This window comes from Mobula birostris, chromosome 6 (genome assembly GCF_030028105.1).
Source record: "Mobula birostris isolate sMobBir1 chromosome 6, sMobBir1.hap1, whole genome shotgun sequence".
NCBI classification, from domain to species: Eukaryota; Metazoa; Chordata; class Chondrichthyes; order Myliobatiformes; family Myliobatidae; genus Mobula; species Mobula birostris.
In genome coordinates, this window is record NC_092375.1 from 170,609,793 (window position 1) to 170,622,699 (window position 12,907).

A 12,907-nucleotide genomic window follows, 5' to 3' on the forward strand; every position below is an offset into this window, starting at 1 on the left:
TTGCTGTGCGAGACTTATCGTGGACGGTCCTACTAAAGTTCAACAATTCGCACTTGTCTGCATTAAATTCCATCTGCCATTTATCAACCCTTTTTTCCAGCTGCTCCAGTTACCGCTGCAAGCTCTAATAGTCTTCTCTGCTGACTACTACACCCCCAGTCTTGGTGTCATCCACAAATTTACTGATTCAGTTAACCACATTATCATCCAGATGATTGATACAGATGACAAACGACAACGGACTCAGCACCAATGCCTGTGGCACACCAGTAGTCACAGGCCTCCAGTCAGAGAGGCATCCATCTACTACCTCTCTGGCTTCTTCCACAAAGCCAATGTCTAATCCAATTTACTACCTTATCTTGGTTTGACCAACTTTCCACGCAGGACCTTGTCAAATGCCTCGCTAAAATCCATGCAGACAACACACTGCCTTGCCTTCATCAACTTTCCTAGTAACTTCCTTGAAAAACTCTAAGATTGGCTAGACCTGACCTACCATGCGCAAAGCAATGCTGACTATCCCTAATCAGTCCCTGTCTATCCAAATATTCATATATGTGCTCCCTTAGAATGCCTTCCAATAACCTTCCCACTATTGATGTCAGGCTCACCAACCTATAATTTCCTGTTTTATTTTTAGAGCCTTTCTTAAACAGCAGAACGACATTAGCTATTTTCCAATCCTCCGGCACCTCACTTGTTGCTAAGAATAATTTAAATATCTCAGCTAGGGCCCCTGCAATTTCTGCACTTGCCTTCCATGTGGTCAGAGGAACACCTTGTCAGGTCCTGGGGATTTATCCACCCTGATTTGCCAACACCTCCTCCTCCTCTGTAATCTGTATAGGGTCTATGACTTTGCTGCTGCTTTGCTGCACTTCTATGAACTGTGTGTCCATCCCCCGAGTAAATAAAGTTGCAAAAATCCATTGAAGATCTATCCCATTTCTTTCGGCTCCGTGCATAGATTTCCATTCTGATCTTCCAGTGATCAAAAGGAGAGAGAAAAGGATCAAAAAGAGAGAGAAAAGGATCAAAAAGAGAGAGAAATAGAGTGAAAACAGTTTAAAGTTTATTGTTCTCACTATATTAACAGGTTGAGATGTAAGCAAATAACTCAACAGAGAATTTTTTTGTGTATTTAGACTTGTGTCCTGGGATATTATTTTACTACTTTAATCTGATAGAAGTATTAGTTAAGAGTAATATTATTATTAGTCAGTCAGGAGATCTCTTTATTTGATTATATAGTGTTAATAGTAGTGACCTTAATAGTCAAGATATTACAAACTACTTTAGTCCAATAAAACTCCTTATAGCCTGTTACATCTTTTAAGATGAACCTGCTGGCTTTGAAATTAGATTTGCTATCATTGTCCCTCACTGAGCCACTCCAGAAATCCATCAATTCAGATTCATAGCTTGCATCCTATGTAAATTATTGTTCCTTGACTTTATTGATCTTAAAAATATATTTTGATCCAGATTATCTTATCATCCCACTCCATAGCCTTTCATTTGTCAGTCAGTTGAGTCTGCTTACACTTGAAGGCATCCTTACCTGTTTGCTTGCAGCAAGAGGATCAGCTATAATGGATTCTGTTTCTAAATTCCTACAGCTACCTTTGCTATCTCCCTCGGATCTACCTTGCTTCATTCTGTTTATCATCTGCATGCTACTCTTGGTGACCACATCTGAAAATGCATAATTTTCCATTTGTATATGAGAATACCCATTTCTACCTCGCTGTTATTGGCCATTATTCTTATTCCTCTATCCTTCTCCATGGTATCTGCCTGAAGCTGAACTTACCTGCTCAAATATGACACAGCATTGCATCCAAGATGAGCTTTTTTTTTTATGGATGTGCTCCAGCACTAAGACTGGTTATTTCCATCTCCATAGCATCACTGGACTTTGTGTCTATTTTCGCACAGCTGCTAAGCACCATCGTGCCCTCCTTTCTTCTAAAACTGGCACTGCCAATGCCTGATTAGCCAGCTTCCCAGTTCAATGCTTCATAAACTTAAGGTCCTCTCAGATTCTGTTGCTGAGGTCCTAATTCAGAGCACTGCTGTCATTTTTGTGTGTAGTTTCATCATTGTAATTCCTCCATACCTCTACGTGTTTGCCACTCTCCAATTCCAACCTCAGAAAGAGCCCCCATGTTAATTGCTGCACATTTTGCACATGTATTTAGAGCTGCTGTTGTTAGCGATTAACTGGACTTTGACAACTCGCTCTCATTTCTCAATCATGCTTTATTTGTGCACAGGGAGAACAGTCCAGCCCTTGTCATCAAACTGTTCTGAAACTGCTCAGAATGGTCAATGTTTGACCTAATTGAAAACTTTGTGCACTTTCTAATTATTTATTTGTTAATATGTAGCAGGCCGGCTGGTGGCACAGTGACATCAGCGCCAGACTTTGGAGCGAAGGTTCCCAAGTTCAAATCCAGTTGGGCCACTCCCGGGCACGCTTTCCATCCGTGCCGGCTTGAGTGTTGAGCTCGCAACTCGGCCTCGTAAAAAAAAAAACTGTGCTGTGAGAAGGACGTGGGGGACCACCCACAGAATCTTTCCCCCAAGACAACCACTTGAAAAGTGGTCGCCGAGGCTCTGGCAGAGTATGGCACACAAAAAAAAAATGTAACAATCACAATACATTCTTCAAGTGTTAATAACCAAAAGAAACTATACGTTAATGTCCATTAGTTAGTGTGTGTCTTGCAATTCTTCATTTGCATCCGTATCTCATGTTGGTCTGCGGAGTGTGTCCTTGCTACTTCATAGCTGTTCACATGGAAGTTTATTGTCCTGGCAACTGTCCTGTACAGCTGCCGTTTGCTGCCTATTTTAACCATTTCCATGCTGCAGAGCAATGTAACTTCTGGTTAAGCTGTGATTTTTTTGTGTTGTGTGTGTGTATTTTCATCTTCATTGCAAATCTCCCATCCCTTTTAGATTTTCGTCTCTCTTCAAATCCATCCTCTAAAGCAGGCCCTGTATTAACTGCTGCAGCTCTTGCACCTATACTGAGAGTTGTCAAATCCTTAAGCTTGATAATCCCCTTCCAAAAGTTTATCTACTTCTCTAGGATGCTACTTAAAACCAACATTTGATCATCTATGGTTATTCTATCATTCTGTATCATTCTGTGTCAACTTTTATTTGGTTGCACTCATGCAGACCCTTTAGAATCAGAATCAAGTTTAATATCACTGGCGTATGTTGTGAAATTTGTTGTTCTGTGGCAGAAGTACATTGTAATACATAAAAACTATAAATTACAATGATGAGTATGTATAAAAAAAGAAAATTAAATTAAATATTAGGGCAAAAAGAGAGGGTAAAAATACTGAGGTAATGTTAATGGATTCGTTGTCCATTCAGAATTCTGAAGCTGTCCCTGAAGCATTGAGTGTGTGTCTTCAGGCTCCTTCACCTCCACCTTGGGGTAGTAATGAGAAGTGGACATGTGCTGGGTGATGGGGTTCCTTAATGGCGGTTGCTGTCTTTTTGAGGCATCACCTTTTGAAGGTGTCCTTGATGCTCGGGAAGTTAGAAGTGGCAAATGAAATACAATGTTGGAAAGTGTACGGTCATGCACTTTGGTGGAAGAAATAAACGGGCAGACTATTATTTAGATGGGGAGAGAATTCCAAGTGCAGAGATGCAAAGGGACTTGGGAGTCCTTGTGCAGGATACCCTAAAGGTTAACCTCCAGGTTGAGTTGGTGGTGAAGAAGGCGATTGCAATGTTGGCATTCATTTCTAGAGGTGTAGAATATAAGAACAGAGATGTGACGTTGAGGCTTTATAAGGCACCTGTGAGACCACATGGAGTATTGTGTGTGCAATTTTGGGCTCCTTATTTTAGAAGGGATATACTGACATTGGAGAGGGTTCAGAGAAGATTCACAAGAATGTTTCCAGGAATGAAAGGGTTACCGTATGAGGAACGTCTGGCAGCTGTATTCCCTGGAGTTCAGGAGAATGAGAGGGGAGCTCATAGAAACATTCTGAATGTTAAAAGGCCTGAACAGATTAGATATGGTAAAGTTATTTCCCATGGTAGGGGATTCTGGGACAAGAGGGCACAACTTCAGGATTGAAGGACGTCCATTTAGAACAGAGATGCGGAGAAATTACTTTAATCAGAGGGTGGTAAATCCGTGGAATTTGTTGCCTCGAGCAGCTGTGGAGGCCAAATCATTGGGTGCATTTAAGGCAGAGATAGATAGGTTCTTGATTAGCCAGGGCATCAAAGGGTATGGGGAGAAGGCAGGGAAGTTAGGATGACTGGAAGAATTGGATCAGCCATGATTGAATGGTGGAGCAGACTCGATGGGCTGAATGACCTACTTCTGCTCCTGCATCTTATGGTCTTATAATAGAGCTGGCAGGTTTTACAACTTTCTGTAGCTTTTTCTAATCCTGTGCAATGGCCCCTCCATACCAGACAGTAATGCAGTCAGTTAAGAATGCTCTCCACAGTACATTTTTGGAAATTTGTGACCGTCTTTGGTGACATATCAATTCACCTCAAACTCCTCATGAAATATAGCAGCTGTTGTGCCTTCTTTGTAATTGCATCAATTTGTTTGGCCCACTATAGATCCTCAGAGAAGTTGACACCCAGAAACCTGAATGCACACCCTTTCCACTTCTGATCCCACTGACTTCCCCTTCCTGAAGTGCACAATCAATTCCTTGGTTCTGCTGGCATGAATGCAAGGTTGTTTCTGCAACACCACTCAACCATCTGATCTGCCTCACTCCTATACACCACCTCATCACCATCTGAAATTCTGCTAACAATTGTTGTAACACTGGCAAATTTATAGATGGCGTTTGAACTGTGCCTAGCTTCATAATCGTGGGTGTAGAGTGAGTAGAGCAGTGGGTGAGCTGTCCCAGTATTGACTGTCAGCAAGGAGGAGATGTTATTTTTGACCTGCACATTCTGTGGTCTTCGGGTGAGGAAGTCAGGGATCTGGTTGCAGAGGTGAGGTATGGAGGTCCAGCTTTTGGAGCTTGTTGATTAGAACTAAGGGTATGATGGGTATAAGGATATCATTTAGGACTGTTTTACCCTGCTTTATATTCATTTTATTCATCCTGCTCAAGTTTATTTTATCCTGCTTTTTAAAAAAATTTTTCACTGTGGATTACTGATATTGTGCCTGTTTTATGGAACATCAATTTGATGAAAAAGGTGAAAACTTAACTCACTTTGCTTACTTCCATCATTCAGAGATGAGAGATTAGAAAGGTTTGACATGGACAAACAAGTGGGCAGCCCTGAGAATCTGTAATGCCACAAATTCACTCAAGCTGCATATAGATATTCCCCCCATCCCTGTGTTACAGCTGTTCAGGTTATGGATTTCACCCTTACAGAGCTGACAAATTGCTATCCAAAAATTTGAGATACCAAATCACTGTCGCAGAATTTCTACAAGTGTTAGTGTGGGGCTGGGGTGTAAATACAAACCCCATTTCCAGAAAAGTTGGGATATTTTCCAAAATGCAATAAAAACAAAAATCTGTGATATGTTAATTCACGTGAACCTTTATTTAACTGACAAAAGTACAAAGAAAAGATATTCAATAGTTTTACTGACCAACTTAATTGTATTTCGTAAATATACACAAATTTAGAATTTGATGGCTGCAACACACTCAACGAAAGTTGGGACAGAGTTAAAATAAGATTGAAAAGTGCACAGGATATTCAAGTAACACCAGTTTGGAAGACTCCACATTAAGCAGGCTAATTGGTAGCAGGTGAGGTATCATGACTGGGTATAAAAGTAGTGTCCATCAAAGGCTCAGTCTTTGCAAGCAAGGATGGGTCGTGGCTCACCCCTTTGTGCCAAAATTTCTGAGAGAATTGTTAGTCAGTTCAAAAGGAACATTTCTTAACGCAAGATTGCAGAGAATTTAGGTCTTTCAACATCTACAGTACATAATATTGTAAAAAGATCCAGAGAATTCAGAGACATCTCAGTGCGTAAAGGGCAAGGTCGGAAACCACTGTTGAATGCGCGTGATCTTCGAGCCCTCAGGCGGCACTGCCTAAGGAACCATCATGCTACTGTGACAATTATAGCCAGCTGGGCTTGGGAGTACTTCGGAAAACCATTGTCACTCAACACAGTCCGTCACTGCATCCAGAAATGCAAGGAGGAAGCCACACATCAAACGCCGGTGAGTTCTGTGGGCCCGAGCTCATTTCAGATGGACCGAAAGACTGTGGAACCGTGTGCTGTGGTCAGATGAGTCCACATTTCAGCTAGTTTTCGGAAGAAACGGGCGTCGAGTTCTCCGTGCCAAAGATGAAAACGACCATCCAGTTTGTTATCAGTGAAAGGCGCAAAAGCCAGCATCTATGATGGTATGGGGGTGCATCAGTGCCCATGGCATGGGTGAGTTGCATGTATGTGAAGGGACCATTGACTCTGAGGCGTATATTAGGATTTTAGAGAGACATCTGTTGCCATCAAGGCGACATCTCTTCCCGGGACATCCATGCTTATTTCAGCAGGACAATGCCAGACCACATTCTGCACGGGCTACAACAGCGTGGCTTTGTAGACACAGAGTGCGTGTGCTTGACTGGCCTGCTGCCAGTCCAGATCTATCTCCTATTGAAAATGTATGGCGCATCATGAAGAGGAGAATCAGACAACGGAGACCACGGACTGTTGAGCAGCTGAAGTCTTATATCAAGCAAGAATGAACAAAATTTCCAATTGCAAATCTAATACAATTAGTATCCTCAGTTCCAAAACGATTAAAAAGTGTTATTAAAAGGAAAGGTGATGTAACACAATAGTAAACATGCCTCTGTCCCAACTTTTGTTGAGTGTGTTACAGCCATCAAATTCTAAATTTGTGTATGTTTACAAAATACAATTAAGTTGGTCAGTAAAACTATTGAAAATATTTTCTTTGTACTTTTGTCAGTTAAATAAAGGTTCATGTGAATTAATATATCACAGATTTTTGTTTTTATTGCATTTTGGAAAATATCCCAACTTTTCTAGAAATGGGGTTTGTAAGTCAAAACTATTGTTTCTGCAGCTTGAGTTACTTCCACATAAGATATGCCTTATTTATGGAAAATTTGGATACAGCCAGTATCCCTTCAACCAACTTGCTGCACTCAGTTTTACTGATCACAGTAATGATAGCTTTGTAAGTCTGTTGAAAATTATATTGAAGAAATATAAAAGACTAAAATTCAGCATACTTAAATGCTTTAGATATGAACTACTATATTTTTCATATTGCTTGAATTAATCCACAAAGAAAGAAGATTCCAAAAGAATAGGGTTTATCCTTAGGACAGCTGTGTTCAGCAAGGCAAAAGTATTGTATGTTGCTTTGTGCTTTTCATTTGTCTAAATAAAACTTGGTTATGAAAGTGAAATGAACCTAACTTGTTATGATGATCATTGCTACTTTTTGCAATATATTCTCCTTCTAAAAAAGTCGTCGTGGCTATCCGTCGAGGTCGAGGATGATGGTCTTCATCTACTAAAAAACTACTAAAGAAGTAGTTTTTATATAAATTGAAGTTAATCCAAATTTGAAGTTGCCTGGTTTACTATTATAGTAACTTGTGTAATTCCAAACAAGATTTGCAGTAATAATTTTTAAAAAGAAACTTTTCGTACAGCTAACTTTCTCACATTCCACTCCTTTGTCTTTTCTGTTCCAGCAATCATTCAGTGATACCCGCAGGCCTATATGGCTCCAGGCTGCTGAATCTGTTTACAGGTTCACTTTGGGCTCAATTGCTGGAGGTGAGTGATATGTCTCAATGTTGTTCAAAAACTTTGGCTAATAAAATAGGATTTCATCAATCCAGTCCTGTCCAAATCAGCTAAGGTGCAAGCCATTGAAATAAAGGGACATATCTGGAAGGCTTTGTAAAGTTCCTTTTATATGTATTTGTGATCAGAGGATTGATATAATACTGCAATTCCACTTCTGGCTCCAGACTGTCTTTGGGGCAAAAGCTCAATAATTGCAGCAGACTTCCGGATCAAGTTATGAAGCATATTAATTATACTTAATGGGAAAAATTATCTCAAGTGTTTCAAGATGAATTTAAAAAAAAATCCAAGGATTAAGATAAAATCTAGATTCGTGTGCTGTTTAAAAAAAATCTGTATTATGATATGCAAGTGAAGTCTTTTTTTAAAGAACACAGATATTCCTCTCTGGCTTCATGTTTCCCTTGCATTTTGCATGTGCCTTGTCTACATTATATTGAGAAAAACTTCTGGAATTGGTACCAATTTTTATAAGCCTGTTTCATTAAAGGTGCTGTTTAATCTAATTGGATTCAGGAAAGAGTTTCATTGAGATTTATCATATTGCAACTTGAACAAGAAATTTTGAAACTTAGTAGAACTTCTCCACTCATTTTGATTTGTTGCATGTATAATTTTCCACTTATAGAATATTGGTTTTTGTTGGTATTTTAGTGTTTCACATAATTGCATGAATTCTCCAGACAGCTTAGCTGGTGGGATCTTAAAATCATCGTTCTATCTACCACCCAGTCACTGCAAGATTGCATTTTATGTTTACTGGATTGAAGCTGGTCATCATTCCTGCAAGATAGAATTTGCATATTAAGGTGTTTGTCTGGTATTTAACTGACATTAGTGTAGCATTTTAACTTTGGCAGGAGACCTGCAAGGGTCAGTGTCACAGCCAAGAAACGGTAGCAGTTACAGGATGGTCAAAGGTGGCTACAGTACAAGTAGCTGGTGTTTGCTTCTTTGTTGATGCCCAGGTTGCAGTACTGCTATTCACAGATAAATTTGATTCCAGTAACTGAACTAAAGAGTACCTGTTTGGAGACCATATTTTGATCTTAGCAGCACTGCTGTTGGTCTTTACCAAGATTTAGTTGTGCAATTTTGTTAATTCTTGTAAAGAATGCAGCAATAGCTGTTATTATTTTTCTTCCTCTTCTACAGTGTGATTTGGGTCATTGCCCTGCGAAAAGATGAACTTCCTCTCCAGATTAAGCTTTCTGGCAGAGGCAATCAGTTTTTTATCCAAGATCTCCCTTTATTTAGCAGCGTTCATCTTCACATCAATCTTGACCAGATTTCCAGTCCCAGCTGCTGAAAAGCATCCCCAGAGCATGATGTGTTACAATAGAGATGGTGTTACCTAGCTGATGAGCAGTATTAGATTTACCCTACAAGTACTGCTTAGTATTGAGGCCAAAGAGTTCCACTTTAGACTCATCTGACCACAAAATCTTCTTCCACATCTTTACAGTATCTTCTAATACTGTAATATCAATATCTTTATGGGCAAGGATATGCTTTTTTTAAAAGCAGCACGTGTTATAAATCTAATACTGTGCATCGGTCAAGTAACACCGTCCCTAATGTAAAGTATGGTGGAGGCGAGAGGTAGTTCAACTAAGTACTGAGCAAAGGGGGATGAATGCTTTTGAAGGGCTGACATTTAAGTTTTTGAATTTTTAGTTTTACACCTTTGCCTGTTTTTTTTGGCTTCACTGTGAAAATAGGAGCATTGGATTCACAACTAAGAATTCTCAGTTAAGTTGATCAAAATCCCTAGTTGTAATACTCATTTATGTGATCAAAGGGTTTGGGGGGGGGGTTGCTGAATAACTTTTCAAGACAGTGTATATTTGTTTATGCCTGTACAGCCTGCATAGTTTAAAACGGACACATTGCCACTATTGGACAAAATCATCATTGCCCAAGACACACTGCAAGGAATTTAGTGTGTAATTGAAAACTATTAAGTAAATCCAGTTGGGTTAAAGCTAACAGCATGTAACTCATTTACGAAAACTACACAAAATAATGCTAGCAATTAAGTATGTGCCTTGCTGTCGTATTACATAGTACCTAAAAATTTCTTGTTTCAAAGCTGTTTGTTGTAGTTTAGAAGGTTTGAAATTAACTAGTTCACAGTGGATATGAAGAACTAACGCTAAAGTTTGCCTTACAGCAATTTCAATTGACGTGTATATAAATTTGAGTGTAAAAAGTAAGTAACTAAGGAAATATCCCTTTAAAAAGTGCAGTAAATTTATTGAGTTGCTCAAAATAGCTGCTGCACTTAATATCTTGCAAAGTTATGGGCATGGCCCAACAGTTAAATGAGCTGATCAGTAATCCGGGGGCTGAACAAATAATCTAGAAAACTGGGTTCATATCTAAACTGCTGAATGTAAATTTAGTTGGTGATATTGAAATTAAAATAAAATTACTAGATTGTTGTAAATGCCCTTCTGTTTCCTTAATGGCTTTTGGGGAAGGAAATCTGCTGTTCTTGCATGGACTCATCTATGTGTGCCTTCAGTGCCACCAGTCTTGTTCACACAAGGGCCCTTTGAAATCGCCTGTTGAGCTACTCAATTCAAGGGAAGATAGAGATGGGTGTTAAATGGCAGCCTTGCTAGTGATACCCAGGTTGTTACTTTGTAATTAGTTTCTATAATACTGGAAAACTATTGTAGAAAGTTACTTGCTGTAAACATGGCCATTGTAAGTAGGGATAATATTTAAATATTGACAATTAGTACTATTATTAAACTTACCCTGGCCTTTACCTCTTTTGCAGCGGTGGGAGCAACTGCAGTTTATCCTATTGATTTAGTGAAGACACGAATGCAGAACCAGCGCTCTACAGGATCTTTCATTGGAGAACTGATGTACAAAAATAGTTTTGACTGTTTCCAGAAAGTTGTGCGTTATGAGGGGTTTTTTGGCCTTTATAGAGGTAGGTCTGTAGTAGAATTATGCAACTATCTGGTTTATTGAGTATGAAGCTTTACTATTTCTTTGCCAGAATGGGAAGGTATTTGAAATGTTTGATCCTAAGTTCATACTCCTGCTTCTCTTCGAGTGCTAGATGCTTTTTGGACTTAGTGTCTTAACCTTCATGCAGTAAAGTTGGCATTTATTCTGTCTTGCATGAGATTGCTAATAAGTGCCTATCAGATGCTATGTAGGCAGGCAGCATAGTAGTACAACACGTAGGGCTTGTGCTTCACAGCTCTGCAAACCTGCACTTGATGCTTTCCCCCAGTGCTGTCTATGTGGAGTTTGCCCATTTTTCCCTTTTACTAATTAGGATTCCTCCAGGTGCTGCAGCCTCCTTCCATATCTCAGAAACATTTACTCGTTGGGAAGTTAATTGACCACTGTAAGTGATGCCTAGTGTAATATTACAGTTGGAGAATCAGCCAGTGGAGCAGACTGGAGGAGGCAATTGATGAAAATGCAGGCAAATAAAAAAGGGGCATATAGAAACCAATGATATAAACTAATCACTTCTGTCTGTACTTGATCCATATCCCTCTATTCTCTGCACGTTTATGTAGCTCTCTAAAAGCTACTTATTAGCTACAGTAACAGAGTTGGGTATATTCTAAAATTTAGAATTCAGGGAAGAGCTTGATTCACCAAAAACAAAAGTTATCTGTATTGCTTAGAAGTATCTTGTGAGGGACTGACATGGGACAGAACAAGATCATACATATTAGACTCAAGTTCCATAAATCTACTTTATTCAGTGAAGATAACTTTGAATCATAATGAGACTGAAAAAGCAACTTTTAAAAAGTGGTAACATAATAAGCAAGAATATAACTCAAATTGTTACCACATATTAAAAGTTGCATTTTCAGTTTCATTATGATTCAGAGTTATCTTCACTTTATAAAGTAGATTTATGGAACTTGAGTCTAATATGCGTGGTTCTGTTCTGTCCCAAGTCAGCCCCTTAACAAGATGCTTCCAAGCAATGCAGATAACTTTTGTTTTTGGCAAATCAGGCCATGAAAATAACTTAGTTGTGCTAATGAGGTTAAAATTTTTAAAAAGACATTTGCCACTATTAAGGTAATCAGGATACTGTAGTCAAAGTGTCCCTTCATTTGAGTAGACCAGCAGGTAATTTGCCAAGACCATAGTTGTTTCATCTGGAGAAAAATAAATCAGCAACATGATAAATTGGGATGCATGGCCTTAGTTCTATGCTCAAATGAAGGAAAGACTGCCAGCCTCTGATGGGTTATTTAATTAAGTGTTGCACTGATAGTTATCTGAGCATGTTCAGCTATAACTGAACGTTTCCATGATTTATTTTTGGATAATTGTTTCATGTCTTTTGATCAACTTTCTAATAAATATAACTTACCCAGATCTCACATTTTTAGATATCTACAGATTAGAAACTTTTTAATTACAGTTTCTCCTAATTTTCCACACTCATATCCAGTGGACACTTTGGAAAAAATTTTAGATCTAAATCTCTCTCAGAAAAGTATTGTAGCAATTATATATAATATAATTATGAATTTATGTCCTGATGTTTCCAATAAAATTAAAGCTGATTGGGAAAGAGAACTTAAGATTATTATACTGATTGAAAAATGGGAAAAAATTCTTCAATTGGTTAATTTATCCTCTATATGTGCTAAACATGTGTTGATACAGTTTATAGTGCACAGGGCTCATATGTCCAAAGATAAACTATCTCGTTATTATTCTTATATTAATCCTATATGTGATAGATGTCATTTCGAGATAGTTTCTTTAACTCACATGTTTTGGTCATGTCCTTTATTGGAAAAATATTGGAAAGATATTTTTGATATTATTTCAACGGTTTTGAATATAGACTTACAACCTCATCCAATTACTGCTATCTTTGGATTACCAATGATAGACTCAAATTATTTAACCTCTTCAGCATGCTGGATGATTGCATTTCTTACTTTAATGGCCAGAAGATCCATTTTGCTGAATTGGAAAGAGATTAACCCTCCTACTGTATTTCATTGGTTTTCATAAACTACAGTGTGTTTGAATTTGGAAAAAATTAGA

General features: G+C 38.6%; 1 protein-coding gene across 2 annotated transcripts in view; it reads left to right on the plus strand.

The window, feature by feature from the left end:
- slc25a12 (solute carrier family 25 member 12) overlaps positions 1–12,907 on the plus strand; it is a 95,973-nt gene that overhangs the window by 50,021 nt on the left and 33,045 nt on the right. For both annotated transcript variants that reach the window (XM_072261879.1, XM_072261880.1), the window contains exons 10-11: positions 7,732–7,816; positions 10,638–10,796. In XM_072261879.1, coding sequence (XP_072117980.1) covers positions 7,732–7,816; positions 10,638–10,796 — 244 coding nt within the window. The remainder of the gene's footprint in view (positions 1–7,731; positions 7,817–10,637; positions 10,797–12,907) is intronic.